At 39.6% G+C, this 16371-nt stretch overlaps 1 protein-coding gene across 1 annotated transcript in view; it reads right to left on the bottom strand.

The window, feature by feature from the left end:
- The window catches only part of Gale (UDP-galactose 4'-epimerase), a 145747-nt gene that overhangs the window by 17314 nt on the left and 112062 nt on the right, over positions 1-16371 (bottom strand). Inside the window, exon 8 of the mRNA XM_067143317.2 lies at positions 9743-9801. Coding sequence (XP_066999418.1) covers positions 9743-9801 — 59 coding nt within the window. The remainder of the gene's footprint in view (positions 1-9742; positions 9802-16371) is intronic.

Raw genomic sequence — 16371 nt, forward strand, 5'->3', positions numbered from 1 at the left:
TGTGATCCTTGCTGAATGACCCTCTCTGCTCACTAATATCACTACGGTCTTAGTCATGCTGATCTTGAGGTTGAATGCTTCAAACTTGGCTTTCCAAACATTTAATTTTGATTGAACCTCCACTTCTGACTCTCCCCAAATCACAACATCATCATCTGCAAAGGCTATGGCTTTTAATTCACCTAATGATGTTTCTTTGATGGATTTCATTATTTCATCCATCACAGTGATGAACAGTAGTGGTGACAGTGCACTTCCTTGTTGTACTCCACTTCTGGTCTCCAACCAAGATGAATAACCACTGCCAACCCTCATAAAGCTTGTACAGTCCTCATATAACACCCAAATTTTCCTCACTAATCCTTCAGGTGCATTTCTTTTTCTTAGACAATTCCAGATCTTTTCTCTTGTCACACTGTCATATGCTTTCACAACATTCAAAAAAACCATGAATAGATCCTTGCCTTTCTCTCAGTGTTTTTCTATCAACATTCAGATGCTGAAAATTAGGTCCGTTCAGAAGCCATATTGCTCTTCTTCTAGTTGCTCCTCTAAAATGATCCTCACTTTCTGTTTAATGACTTTTTCCAGGATTTTCAGCAGTTATTCCTCTGTAGTTTATGCATTGTAGCCTTTTTCCTTTCTTGAATAGTGGAATGACTACACCCTTGTTCCAGTCTGCAGGTATCTTATTGACATTCCAGACACCAAATACTTTATGCAACAACTGTAGACCTTTTATATCTGCCTCTTGGATCATATCAGCGCTAACATCATCATATCCTGGTGATTTTCCAGTGGGCATTTTTTCAAGGCTGTTTCTGTTTCCATCCATGTTACAAACTATCCACTTCATTGCCATATTGTCGCGGACAGTAGAATCAGACCCACACCCGTAATTACGGGAAATAAAGGAAGTGAATTGGACAGGGATCACACAACAAGCTATCCAATCTGATATGTTCATGAATACAATTCCCGTCCCCCCCCCCCTCCAACCTATACGCCCTTTACTAACATTAGTTTTTAAAGTCAACATAGATTTAACTATGTGATTGCTTCATGCTGTTTTATCTAAGCTTTTGTGTATGCAGCTGATGATGATCACAAAGCGATTGAAACATGTCCCGTTATTCTTAATGATTTTATAAATTACTAAAGGCAAAATAAAAGAAAAGTATCGATTAGGTGGAAATATTTTCTTATATTGATTAGATTCCATCCATGTTATCAGAGGTTCTTTGGTGTATTCTTCAACAACTGGTTTTGTGTTCTTCAGCTCTTCTGTTGTCCCATTTAGCAGATTCTCCAAGTGATTCCTCAAGACCTTCCTGATGCCACTCTTTCCTGATCACATTTCTATAGTTATCTTCAAGAGCCTTTATCATGTCCATTTGTTTTTTTCTGTTTTTGACCATTTTGTACAGCAACTTCATGTTTCCTTTGGTGTCTTCCTCCAGTTTCTGAGTGAAGTCGTCCAAACATTTCAACTTTTCCTCCTCAGTTATTCTTTTGGCTTTCGGTTTCTTATCACGGTACACTTGTTCAAGGATTTTGATCTTCACCTCATCCCGTGTATCCTGTGACTTTACTTTTTCACGGTCCTTTCTCTCCTAGCCAAATCTCTATCCTTTATGGCTGTTTTCACCTTTGTGTTCAACCAGGGTGTTTCCTTCTCTCATACTTCTGTGCTTGTCTTCCCACACACCTCAATGGCTTCCTTCACTAGAACGTTCTTCAATCTGGTCCATTCTTCTTCTCTGCACTTCATTTCATCAGTCCTCTTTTCCTTGTCAAGGAGTTCCCATACTTTGATTTCTGGATGCCTCCTTGTTGTTACCTTAGGTACCTGGATGTCTTTCATGTCTGCCAATAATAGCCAGTGCTCACTATTAAGGTTCTCACTGGAAATCACCTCGACATCTGTTAAAAGACTTTTTCTCTCTTCATCTATAATGACTGGGCTCGGATGTTTAGGAAAAGTCATATTTTTGTTTCTATTTTCTTGTCTGATTGGATTTCGGTGCAAATCAGGTGATTATCATCACAATTAAGTGATTTTCATTTGCCATATAAATGCATATTTTGGCTATTTTTTTCCATAAGGTCATATTTTGAACTATTTTAGTAGAAACGGCATATTTTGGCAGTTTGACGACAGTTGTAGGTGTGCAAAATCATCTTCAACTTACTGAATGCAAACTAGTGTTCACAAAACTGCTTCTCGGTATCAAGCTGTTGATACAATTGGAATACTCTTTGTATACAATGAAGGTCATAGACCTCACCCTAACCAACCCGCTGTACTCGGCAACCCAGTCTCCCACCCAGGTAGAGACAGAAATAATCTGGAAAATCCTGTCCCAGCAGTGAGCTAATTACTTCTGGTAGTCGTCCACTTGACTTTGTACAGATATCAGAACCTCAACCTCCTTTCACTTACACAAGTGTCAGTTTACAGTAAATCGTATCCCAGCACACATTCTAGTATGCCTAAGGAAAAGTTTTCTACTAGTGTTAAGTTACGAAGCTTTGTTATGGAATTTGGAGAGGAATATTTCTGTACAGACGGTTTAGTTCTATTTTGCAAGTTGTGTGAAGTGAAAGTCGTGGCTGAAAAACGTTTGAATGTGCAACAACATTGTAATACGGCAAAACACAGCGGCAATGTCAAACGACAATATGTTGGTAAGAAGCAGCAGCGATTGATACTCGATAAGGCTATTACATCTTCAGCGATGGACAGTTGTTTGGATTCTTCAAAGGAACTTTGTGATATAATTGTGTCTGCAAACATTCCTCTAGTTCTTTTCTTTTTTTCATTTCTTTTTTTGCTATTGGCTTTACGTCGCATCGACACAGATAGGTCTTATGGCGACGACGGGACAGGAAAGGGCTAGGACAGGGAAGAAAGTGGCTGTGGCCTTAATTAAGGTACAGCCCCAGCATTTGCCTGGTGTGAAAATGGGAAACCATGAAAAACCATCTTCATGGCTGCCGACAGTGGGGTTCGAACCCACTATCTTCCGAATACTGGATACTGGCTGCACTTAAGCGACTGCAGCTATCGAGCTTGGTAATCCCCATTCCAAGAATTTCCTGGAGAGATACACTAAAAAAAAATCTGTTCCTACAGAATCAACACTGCGGAAAAACTACTTATCGTGTTGCTATGAAGATGCTCTAAATCGAATACGACACAGTGTAGCAGACAATAAGATTTGGATATCTACTGATGAGACGACGGAAACTTCAAAATGTGCTTAATCGAAATGATGGTTTTCACTGTGTGTGCAAGATAAATGATGTTCTTAGAGGAGAAGGTACCAGTACACTTCAAGTTGAGTGCATACTCGACAGCAGTGATTTAACATTATTTAAATATGCACCAATAACGTCTTGTGACGTAGAAAGGAGCTTCTCTTCTTACAAGAATGTGTTAAGTGATAATCGGAGGTCTTTCGCACCTGATGCTTTGAAGATGAATCTTGTCATACAATTCAATTCCACCCGCACAGAAGAATGAAAAAAGTATGTGAGTTTGCACTATAGGTTCTGACGCCCTACCATAATGTACTGAGAGACATCTACTTAATTCATTTCTTGGTGTTCAATTTACACTTTAACGCATTTGAATAATGTTAATGAAATCTGGGCTTAAACGTTCCAAAATATATTTTTTTAAATAGATTGATTTCTAGTTTTCTTGTATTTCAAGCCACTTTTAAAATGTTGTGTGATTTGATAATCTTAGCAAAATTAGTACTCTATAGGTACGTATTCACAAAAGTCTGATAAGTGAATCAAGGATACTAGACTGTGAATAACAGCTCCACATGTATATTCAGAAAGTAAGAATGGAGAATTTAGTTGACAAATATATATCAGAGGAATTGCCGTTTCGATTTATTAAAATGACCATATTTTGATTAATAATTTTCAAGTAATAGTTTGTAATTTTCTCGTCATATTTTGTCACTTTTGAGGTCATATTTGCTTGCTTATTTGGGGTATTTTTAGGTCTTAAACATCCGAGCCCTAATAATAGCATAATCAGTAACAGACTTGTCTTGTCCTTTTCAACTGTACCTAGTAATTTTGTGAGCGACTTTTTTCTTGAACCAGCTCTTTTTCACCATCAGACCATTCCTCATGCAGAATTCAAGGAGATACTCTCCCTTCTAAATTTCGATTGCCATAGCCATGTGGTCCCAACACCCTCTTATAACCATTCCTTAAAGTCCCAATCTCAGCATTCAAGTCTCCAATTATCACTGCCTTCTCGCCATCAATAGTCTGTTCTAGGTTCTCCAGGAATTTGTTCTTATCATTCTTGCTGCAACCAGTCTGAGGTGCATACACCTGTACCAGTGTCCACTTCTCTTTCCCTAGATGTATTGTTGCTTTGATGATCCTCTCATTGACATACGAAATCTCATTAATACTCTGCATTCCTCAATTGCTTATTGTTACTGCGCCAGTAAGATCTTTTTTCCCTTTATCTTTCTGTTTGGTCTCACTCAGTCCAAGGATAGATACTGATCTCCTTTCCACGAGATCTACTAATTCCTCACACTTTCCAGTTAGGCTAATTACGTTCATAGTCCCTATTCGAGTTTGTAGTTTTTCCGTGATGTATGCATCATCACATGACCCATCATTTTGTCTAGGCCTGTGTCTCCTGTTATTTTTCGATATGAGGCTGCTCCTATTCTTGAAAGCAACTACAGTTTTACTCTTTATACTGGCTTGCTAGGCTTTACCGTACTAGAGGATTTTCTGTTAGGGTTTATACATTTCTAAATATGTTTGAGTGTGATTTAATAGAATCTGATGATGTTCTTTCAAGATGCCAACATGCCATTCTATTTTAATTAAGTCGTTTCTTTTTCAGGTTTAATTTTGTTACCATATGTTCCCTTTCTCAGGTCGTTTATACGCTTATTTATTCAAAAATTAGTTTTGGCAGACTGAAGACCTAACAACTAATAATAATGTTATTTGCTTTATGTCCCACTAACTTTTTTTAAATAGTTTTCGGAGACTCAGAGATGCCGGAATTAAGTCCTGCAGGAGTTCTTGTACGTGCCAGTAAATCTACTGACACGAGGCGGACATATTTGAGCACCTTCAAATACCACCAGACTGAGCCAGGATCGAACCTGCCAAGCTGGGGTCAGAAGGCCAGCGCCTCAACCGTCTGAGCCACTCAGACCGGCACCTAACAATAATAAATTAACAAGAGTCCAAATTGAAAAAAAAAAAAAAAAAAATCCCACAACAACATGCAGCTCAGTCGAGCAATGCGGGATATATGAATCTTGTATGTTAGTTTGAAGGAGAAGTTTGACGATTTCTATAATGCTTATTAATTATTTAAGTTAAAGCATTGGGACATAGCACAGCTGCTGAAGCCACCACCACATTCATCTCTTTCAGGTTTCTTGATCCTTGCAGAGGACACCTGTTTCAGTTGCACTCTGTCTGCTAAATTATAAAACCAGTACCATCATGACTGAATTGCCGGCTTTTAGATGATGATGATGATGATGATGATGATGATAATGTTATTGGTTTTACACCCCACTAACTATTTTCACAGTTTTGAAGACAATGAGGTGTCAGAATTTTGTCTCACAGGATTTCTTTCACAAGCCAATAAATATACCAATACGAGGGTTTGAGGACTTTCAAATACCACCGGACTGAGCCGGATCGAACCTGCCAACCTGTGCTCAGAAGGCCAGTAATTCTACCACCAGAGCCACTCAGATAGATTTTCAATTTATTTACACTGGCTACTGCAATGCTTTTGTTGCCTCTGTGCACTGTTTACTTGATTGATGTCATTTGGCCTCCAGAGAGGCTTGGTGCAGGTCTTCCTAATTGACGCCCATGGACGACCTACATGTCTGTGTGTGAAATGATGATAATGGTGATGAGGTAGGGAGAGGGTGAAACCCAGTATCAACACATAGCCTACTCCTGGCAATAAAACCAAAGGGTCTGTTCAAGTGGTTAAGTGTAAGAAAGGGCCAGGAGCCCTAACTTCACCACAATAAAGTCGCTTTAATAATAATAATAATAATAATAATAATAATAATAATAATAATAATACCGAGCTTGATAGTTGCAGTCGCTTAAATGCGGCCAGTATCCAGTATTCGGGAGATAGTGGGTTCGAACCCCACTGTCGGCAGCCCTGAAGATGGTTTTCCGTGGTTTCCCCATTTTCACGCCAGGCAAATGCTCGGGTTGTACCCTAATTAAGGCCATGGCTGCTTCCTTCCCCTTTCCTGTCCCATCGTCACCATATGACCTATCTGTGTCGGTGCGACGTCAGTGTTCTAAAACCACCACCACCACCACCACCACCACCACCACCACCCTTTCCCCTTATAAAGCTCCCACCAGATCAGGGCGTTTATGGCATGCCTCCCCTTCCACCATTCCTCTTCCATCATTTTGTCCCATTCCTTACAGTCCCAATCTGAGCATTCAAGTCTCCAATTATCACTGTCTTCTCGCCATCAATAGTCTGTTCTAGGTTCTCCAGGAATTCGTTCTTGTCATCCTTGCTGCAACCACACTCCTCTTTATTGAATCAATTTATCCTTGCTCTCTCAAACTTTATCTCCATCATCTGTTTTGGTATTCTTTTCCCATCCATTCTTTTTGCATCTCCAAATCATCTTAGTTTATTGCTATCAGTTCTCTCATTTGGGTTTTCTATTCTGACTTCCTTTCTAACATTTTCATTTCTCACTGTGTCTTTCCTTGTCTTTCCTATCATACTTCTCAGGTATTTAATTTCGCTGGCTTGAATTCTACTCTCCTCTCTACTCATCATTGTCCAGGTCTGAGCCATATAAGTCAATGTGGGTATGTAATACATTCTGTATATTATCTCTTTACAGTTCCTTGGTACTGTATTTCCTTATTCCAGGTTTCTTACATTCTGGTAGAACGCATTGCCCTGTTGCATCCTCTTGCTAATATCCAAGTCCAGCCTTGTATTCTGCATTAATTCACTCCCTAGGTATCTGTAACTGTCCTTAATTTCAAGGGTTTGATCACTATTTTCACAATGCCTTTTCCCTGTCTTTCTCCTTTTGATATCACCATGGACTTGCTTTTCTCTGCACTGATTTTCATATCATAACTTTCAATTTTCTTGTTCAGTGGATCAAGTTGTTCTTGTAATTCTTTGCTGTTCATTCCCCAGACTATAATATTGCCTGTAAATAGTAATAACTTCATCTCCCTGATCCCATATGCTTCCTTAATCTCCTTTACAATTTCATCCATTGTGTTGTTTGAGTCATCAGTCCATAGAGTTGTTTGATACAGCCCTCCATGCCACCCTATCCTGTGCTAACCTTTTCATTTCTACATAACTACCACATCCTACACCCTACATCTGCTCTAACCTGCTTGTCATACTGGTATCTTGGTCTACCCCTACCGTTCTTACCACCTACACTTCCCTCAAAGACCAACTGTACAAGTCCTGGGTGTCTTATGATGTGTCGTATCATTCTATCTCTTCTTCTGGTCAAATTTAGCCAAATCTATCTCCTCTTACCAATTCAATTCAGTATCTCTTCATTCGTGATTCTATCTACCCATCTCACCTTCCGCATTCTTCTGTAACACCACATTTCAAAAGCTTCTATTCTCTTTCTTCCTGAGCTAGTTGTCGTCCATGTTTTATTCCATACAATGCCACACTCAAAACAAAAGTCTTCAAAAACATCTTTCTAATTCCTATATCATTCCTATATTCATTTATAACCATAAGAAACAAAAGAGGTGACAGTACATTCCCTTGTCATAGTCCAGTTTCACTTCTAAACCATTCCATCTTTCCAACCATGTTGGTTTTTAATAAATTTATTGCTAATGAACACACCCCTTTCCAGAGTGCTTGTTAATAATATTACTTGCTTTACGTCCCACAAACTATTTTTAAGTTTTCTGGAGATGCCGAGGTACTGAAATTTAGTCCCGCAGGAGTTCTTTTACGTGCCAGTAAATCTATTGATATGAGGCTGACATATTTGAGCACCTACAAATCTCACCGGACTGAACCACGATCAAACCTGCCAAGTTGGGGTCAGAAGGCCAGCGCCTCAACCGTCTGAACCACTCAGCCCAGTAGAGTGCTTGTTATAGGTATACTAAAAGAGATACCTTACTACAGGGTCAAATATACGCTTGTATTATTTTACATTGGTGTGATTATTGCCTTTATCATCCATGCCACATCTTTACCACATTGTCCAGCTCCATGGCTAAATCATTAGTGCGCTGGCCTTTGGTCCAACAGGCCCTGGGTTTTATCCTAGCAGGGCTGGGTATTTTAACCTTCATTGGTTAATTCTGATAGTCGGGCGATAGGTGTGTATGACGTCTTCAGCATTAAAATTCATCACCAGTAGGGCCCCATTCTCACAGACATGCAGGTTGCCTATCAGGTGTCAACTTGAAAAACCTGCAGCAGGCCCCTCTAGACCTCTCCAGTAGGGTTGGGCAGACCGGAACAGTCAGTTGTTCCAGAACATTAGGAGCTTGAGGTGGAGTGTTTCGGGACTGTAACTGTGCGGTAGAGAGAACTTCGTGAGGTCAAGACGACATGCTCTGTGTCAGCAGGAATGTGCCGCTGTACCGGACGTGTTGCGTGTAGTTACGGCCAGCGTAAAGTTGCAAGGAACGTGAAGGAACAGTCGGAACACTGATAATAATGTTTAAAGGCTGCTTTTAGGTGAAGATTGTTTCGGTCAATATGAAATACACATAACACAGTTACAATGGCAGTACAGGTTTTTAAAAGTAACTAATCCAAGGATATTTTCACCAGTTGAATGTATCAGCCTGTATTGTGGGTAATTAGGGCCAGGTTAAAACTTCATGGCATGTGAAAAAAGCAGTCAGAACTCTGAAATAGGCACCCAGAAAATCATGTTTAAATGTTGTTTTTGGGATAAGAATTATTTCATTCATTCTGAAATACACCTGTCACAATTACACTGGCAGTAGATGTGTTTACAAATGTCACAATGTTATTTTCACCAATTAAAAATATACTGGCACAGTTGAAGAAACATTCGTCAGTACTCTATTTACGTACACAATATACAGCAGAACACAAAAATATAAATTGTGCGATGTTTAAGATTCAAATGTCTCGCCATTAAGCCGGTTGATGATCCCTTTGCAGACAAAATAGAAGATCATAAATTGAATTTCACTCTGTCCACTTTTATTCTAGTAAAAAAGTCGTAAACAGGACTCCGGTGCGACATTATTAAAAGTTTACATCTTTCGTATGGTATATATTACTAGGCTTCAATGAAAACACACTTACAAAACAGAACACATTAAGTTATCCGCATGTACCGAAGGCCAGTTGCTGGTGCAACGGAACTCACAGAACAAAGAGGATACGACGGAACAAGGAACACACCATCACATGGCAGCACACTGCCGGTATGACAGTCAGCTAGTGGGCGAAGGGTAGTGCACGGTGGCGCTTCTGACGGGATAGCGAGTCACTGTCTCGGTCTCGCTTGAGAATGTTTCGGAACAAATGACGCTCCATGTTGCGGAACATAACTGTACCGGCACTGTGTGCCAAAACAGGGACATAGTGCTCAACCCTACTCTCCAGGGGCCACAAGCCATTAAATTAAATTATTACCACATTGTGAGTTGTCAGGTGTAAGTCACATGCTTTTCTCACCTTTGGGCCTGTAGCATATCCATCTGGGTTATTTGACTGCCATCTCCACATGTCACGACCTGAAAGAGAACATACTTGAATATATTATCAAACTCAGGAAATATTATAAGGATGACACATCAGTGAATGCAGGGTATTTCCAAGACTTCCAAAATTCTAACATCATGCTTAAATAATGCTGAAGATTACAAAAGACAATCATAAGTAATAAAAAGTATTAATAATAATAATAATAATAATAATAATAATAATAATAATAATAATAATAATAATAATAATAATAATAATAATAATAATATATTATTATAATATAATATAATAATATAATAATATATTATTATTATTATAATTATTATTATAATAATAATATATTATTATATATTATATTATTATATATATTATTATATATTATTATTATTATTATTATTATTATTATTATTATTATTATTATTATTATTATTATTATTATTATAGAGATGTCTTAATTTCTTATATATTTACAAAATGAGAAAACTGGAGATAAACCTTACTTTTCAACATAACAGGTGATATAGTGTAGAGTACAATAATTATGGAAGCATAAAAGACTGAAGGAGAAAGGAAAAATTTGTATAAATGTAGACCCCTTGTTTAGCACAAATTTCACATGGATGACCATGAATGAAACAAAGGGAGCAGCTTTCAAGGCATTTAGTCATATGGGCTATGGAGTGGCCTATAATTGGAACATGTTAACAAGAGCTTCTTTATGAATAAGTTCAACTAGAGAGTGAAAGCTATTCATTCTATTTTCTAATTTCTGCAACCAAAGCGGCATTAACAATAAATATTTTAGTGATGATAGTATATTTGCAAGCTTTTGTTTCTAATATCCCACTATACTGGGTAGCCCACCATCCCCTTGTGATCTAGTTTTATACAACCCGCTGTGTTTACTACAATTCTGAAACAACATTGGTCCCTCTCACTAACCCGAAGTAATGTAACAAGATGTGTGGCTACGGGCTGGAAGATAACAGGAATGGTGAGCACTGCTATTATTCATTATTGGTACCCCAAATGAACTCATAAAACGAACAAAGATATGAAGAACATGAACATCACAACAGGAGGTGCACACACGGACCAGGAACAGATATTGTATAGGATGGGAACTGCTGCGGCATTCCAAGCCTCACAAAAGCTCACTTGGCAGGGGCACGGTTGGAGAGAAGATAGGGGACAGAGCTCAAGGGTACAGAGGTTCAAATCGCATGCAAATAATTTTATTATTTTTATCACCAATTGCTTGGGATGTGGCAAGGTTGCATACTTTATAGTTTCTACAGGCCTGTTTGTTTATGTGGCAATTAGTATCATGGCATAGGGTATGATGCAGGGTTGACGATGATGAGCTGGTGAAGGTCTGTGGCTAGGACACAGGCAACCAATATTCCAGTTAGCTACATCGTATGTGTTCCACGCCTCACAGGACGCAGGAAGGGCAAAGTGTGTCCCACTGGAACAATAACATGTGATGGCAAGCAGATATGTAGCTCCGAGAACTCCGAGGCAGGTCACAACACAACACAAAGCTTATTCACTCCCTCGTGATGTATTCCAGTGATGCGTATTTGGATATGTTACTCATTTATGGAGAAGCTAGACAGAATGCATACGAGGCACAAAACCTGTATCAAGAATACTATCCGGACGGATGACAACTGACAGACATGACATTTTGGAGTATGGAAAGATGGTGCATGCAACTGCATCCCTGGGAAAGACACAGCCTGTTCGACATCATCTCGTGATGTCCCTTCACAACGAAGAGGTTGTGTTGGATGCTATCCAGCATAACCCTCATATTAGTACACGGGCTACTGCACAGGAGATGAACATCAGCCATATGTCTGTTATGCGGTTTCACTTGTACCATTTGCACTTACACTAGGAGCTCCATGGCCATGATTTCAAAGCCCGGGTGGTGTTCTGTCAATGGAACAGCATGGGAATCCTGCCTTCTTAGCAACCATCTTATTTGCAGACGAATTGTGGTTTCACAACAATGGAACCATGAATCACCACAATACGCACTACTGGAGTGTAGATAATCTCCATTGGGTATGAGAGACAGCTTCTAATGTAGAGTGGGGAATGAACATATAGTGTAGCATTGTGGGTGATCACTTCATTGGTCCCCATTTTTTTTGAGGGCCATCTGACGGTAGCATGCTATTGTCGGTTTCTCCAAGATGAAGTTTTGTTAGAACATGTGCCACTCTTTGACCGTTGCAGGATGTGGTTTCAACATGATGGGGCTCCACCGAACGTGGTAGTGGTCGTCTGAAAGAAGAGAACGACCTGTTTCCCTGGCCTGCCAAATCATCCGACCTTATGTCCCTCGATTTTTTCCTGTGGGGCCATGTAAAACAACTTGTGAATGCACAGGAGCAGGCCAATTCTGATCACCTTAGTCAGCTCACCATCGAGGCATGTCAATCCATTATGCCAGAGATGTTGCAACGTACCATACGGTCCTTCCAACATTACACGCAGCTCTGTATTGACCACGAAGGTCGTCAGAGCCATATAAACAAATCATTCTGTGGAAACCAATAAGTATGCAACCTTGCTACATCCCACACAATTGGCGGTAAAAAATTACTTGCGAGGGATTCAAACCTCTGCACCCTCGAGCCCTGTCAACTATCATACTCTGACCCCAACCCTTCCAAGTGATTATTGCAAGGCCTCGCAATACAGCAAGTAGTTCCCAGCCTATAGAACTGTTCCTGGTCTGTGTGTGCACCTCCTGTTGTATGAATATAACACTTAGAACACTATAACTGTTAATTTTTTTACAGGTAATTTATAGTGTGGGCGAATATAACACTTAGAACACTATAATGGTTCAGTTTTTGCAGGTACTTTATAGTGTTCTCATTGTTTTATTTGTGTTTGACAGATAAGCTTGTAAGTTATATTATTTTTATTTAAGGCAATCTATATAGAAAGCTGGTACCTTTGCTTGTTTGGAACTCTAGTTAACCAGCATTGTGATTCAAAATGCGAAATCCTATCCAGGATTGGAGAAGCAAAAAATATGTTCAATACCATGAGGACCTTATTCACCACCCGAGAACTCAACCTCCAGCTCAGAGTTCGAATGCTACGGTGTTATGTCTTTCATGTCCTTCTGTATGGTTTCGAAGGGTGGACGCTTAGCCCTTTATTGGAGAAGCGTATTGAATCTTTTGAAATGTACTTATACAGAAGAATACTTCGAATATCTTGGGTAGAAAAGAAGACAAATGAAGAAGTCCTCAACATCTTGAACAAGAAGAAAGAGCTTCTCATAACCATCAAGGAGCGTAAGCTCAGCTACCTCGGGCACATCATGAGAGGTGAACGATACAAACTTCTCCGACTGATCATTCAAGGGAAGATTGATGGGAAAAGATCTGTGGGAAGACGGAGAAATTCCTGGCTGAAAGACTTGCGGCGGTGGTATGGACATACGTCGATAGAAATCTTCCATGCTGCCGTTTCGCGTGTAATCATAATCAATTGGATCGCCAATCTTCGAAGGGAGACGGCGTCATAAGAAGAAGAAGACCTTTGCTTGTTACATTTGAAAAACGATTATTAAACTGAGTTATAACTCATATTAAAATATTTAAAAAAAAAAAGGTACTGTAGAAAACTAAGCAGATGGCAGTTAATGACTGCATTAACAGTTTAAAAATAAGACCAAATCTACAAAGTAAATAATAAAAGCGAGACATGTATTTACCAGGTGTTTGCATAAGTCTTTTCTGGTTTCACTAAGAGATGACCGAGCTCGATAGCTGCAGTCGCTTAAGTGCGGCCACTATCCAGTAATCAGGAGATAGTGGGTTCGAGCCCCACTGTCGGCAGCCCTGAAGATGGTTTTCCGTGGTTTCCCATTTTCACACCAGGCAAATGTCGGGGCTGTACCTTAATTAAGGCCACGGTCGCTTTCTTCCACTTCCTAGGCCTTTCCTATCCCATCGTCGCCATAAGACATATCTGTGTTGGTGCAACGTAAAGCAAATAGCAAAAAAATCACTAAGAGATGGCACCAGCAAACAGTATGCAGCGTATGAATTTGACACATACGTCAATTTGTTCATCTCACATTAACCTACCAACACCACAAGTCGAGTCCGCTAAACACTAGCGTATGTGTTTTATTGTATTCGTCGACTTTTGTGCCTGAAAAAGAACATTTGCGGCACGGATTGCTTTTCTTATTTAATCAAAAGAAAAAGGCTGTGGAAAGTCATCATTTGATGGTAGAAACATATGGTGAACACATTCCATCAATTAAAACATGTGAGACATGGTTTTGACAGTTTAAACGTTGTGATTTCAATGTCAAAGTCAGTGCGCGCTCTGGCAGAACACAAAAGTTCAAAGACGAGCAATGAACTCTTGAAGCCTGGTGAAACCGTAAATGCATAGCACTATCGCCAACAAATGATTAATTTACATCACGCATTGATCGAAAGATGAACCAGAATGGGCCAGAATATATCGCAAAGTGATTTCGTTACACGACAATGCGCCATCTCACACAGAAAAACCAGTGAAAGACACTTTGAAATTGCTTGGATGTGACATCCTTCCGCACCCGCCGTACTTCCCCAACCTGGCGCCACCTAACTATCACCTCTTCGCATCAATGGGGCATGTTCTCGCAGAGCAGCACTTCAGTGATTTCGAGGAAGTTGGAAAATGGTTCAACAAATGGTTTGCCGCAAAAGACAAGCAGTTTTTTTTTGGCATAGTATTCATAACTTACAAGAAAGATGAGTGAAGGGTGTAGGAGCCGATGGCCAATTTTTTGAATAAATAACAAAGGAATTTTCCTTGAAAATTGTGTTTTCTTTACCACAAAAACTGGCAAAAACTTATGCATACACCTGGTAGATATTATGAAAGGTACTACTTGTAGCGCTGGTTGTCTGCAATGGCACTTTTTGGCCCAGTGAGGAAAGCCATGGCAAACTACCTCATTCCTCACCATGCCTCTTACGTGTCATCATGAAACCACCATCAGTTTGAGGGATTTGTTATAATTGCATTAATGGTAAGACTAAACTGATTGTATTTTCAAAAACACCAAAGCAGGTCCCCCTGCACGTAAACACCACAATTTTTCAACAAGTGTGATCCTTCAAATATCTTAGGACTATAGTGAATGAGCATTGCAATTCCCAGAATGAATTCATCTTATCCATGTTGGGTAAGCCAAAAATTTGTTGAATAGTATGAAGGCCCTGTTCACCAGTAGAGATCTCAACCTTCAGCTCCGAGTTCAGATGTTGCGATGATATGTTTTTCCTGTCCTTCTGAATTGTTTCCAAGGCTCGATGCTCAGCCCTCTGCTGGAGGGCAGGTTGAAGATTTCGAAATGTAATTGTATAGAAGAATACTTCAAATATCATGGGTAGAAAGCAAGACGAATGAGGAAGTCCTCAATTTGTTAAATAAGAAAAGAGAGAGCTTCTAACAACCAGCAAGGAGTGAAAGTTCAGGTACATTAAGAATATCACGAGACATGAACAATATGAACATCTCCAACTCATCATTGAGGGGCAAATTGAAGAACGACAAACTTTGGGGAGACTGGATAAATTCCTGTTTTAACGACTTTCGCAGCCAGTATGGACCAATTTCTATTGAAATCTTTTGAGCCGTTATATCACGAGTAATCATAATCAACCGGATCACAAACCTTTAACCCTTTGAGGCACAGAACTATTTTTTTCAAATTTTGAAAAAAAAATTGGCAATTACAGATCGTCGCTGCCGGGACAAAACCTCCTATGTGAAATATTTTAGCTTAGAACTTTGGCCGGTAAGGTTCTGTCATCTAAGGTGCAATATTGCGTGAATATTGTCAAGGCATTCTGGCTCTTCATAATGTATGAGCTGCAGGTCAGTATATCTCCAAAAATTATCACATAGGAGTTTTTGTCCCGGCAACGACGATATGCAAGTCATCAAAACAAAGTAATATTTCTATTTTTTTTTAAATTTCAGTAAAATGTACAGACCCTCCGTGGCTCAGACGGCAGCGCATCGGCCTCTCACCGCTGGATACCGTGGTTCAAATCCCGGTCATTCCATGTGAGATTTGTGCTGGACAAAGCGGAGGCGGGACAGGTTTTTCTCCGGGTACTCCGGTTTTCCCTGTTATCTTTCATTCCAGCAACACTCTCCATTCTCATTTCATAGCATCTATCAGTCATTAATAAATCACTTTGGGAGTGGCGATCCCATCGTACTAATAGCCTATATCTGCTTCATTCATTCCATCCCTGACTCGGTCAATGACTGGAAAACAGGTAGTAGGTTTTCATTCAATAAAATGTACAAAATTATGGGGTGGTTTCATTTGAGAACAGTGTGCCTGTAGGTCACTGCTTGACAGTACGAGTCTTTTACTCAAATTACACAAACTTTCACTTTTACATAAGGCACAAAGTATTGTTCAGTCTTCACTAAATAAACAATCACTGATGGAAAGGAAGGAAACAGTTCCTGTCAGATGAAAGGCACAAACCGAACCCACATGTTGTACACGACCATTTTGTCCTGTGAGGTGTCTTCTTCGTACT

Source organism: Anabrus simplex, chromosome 3 (genome assembly GCF_040414725.1).
Source record: "Anabrus simplex isolate iqAnaSimp1 chromosome 3, ASM4041472v1, whole genome shotgun sequence".
NCBI lineage: Eukaryota > Metazoa > Arthropoda > Insecta > Orthoptera > Tettigoniidae > Anabrus > Anabrus simplex.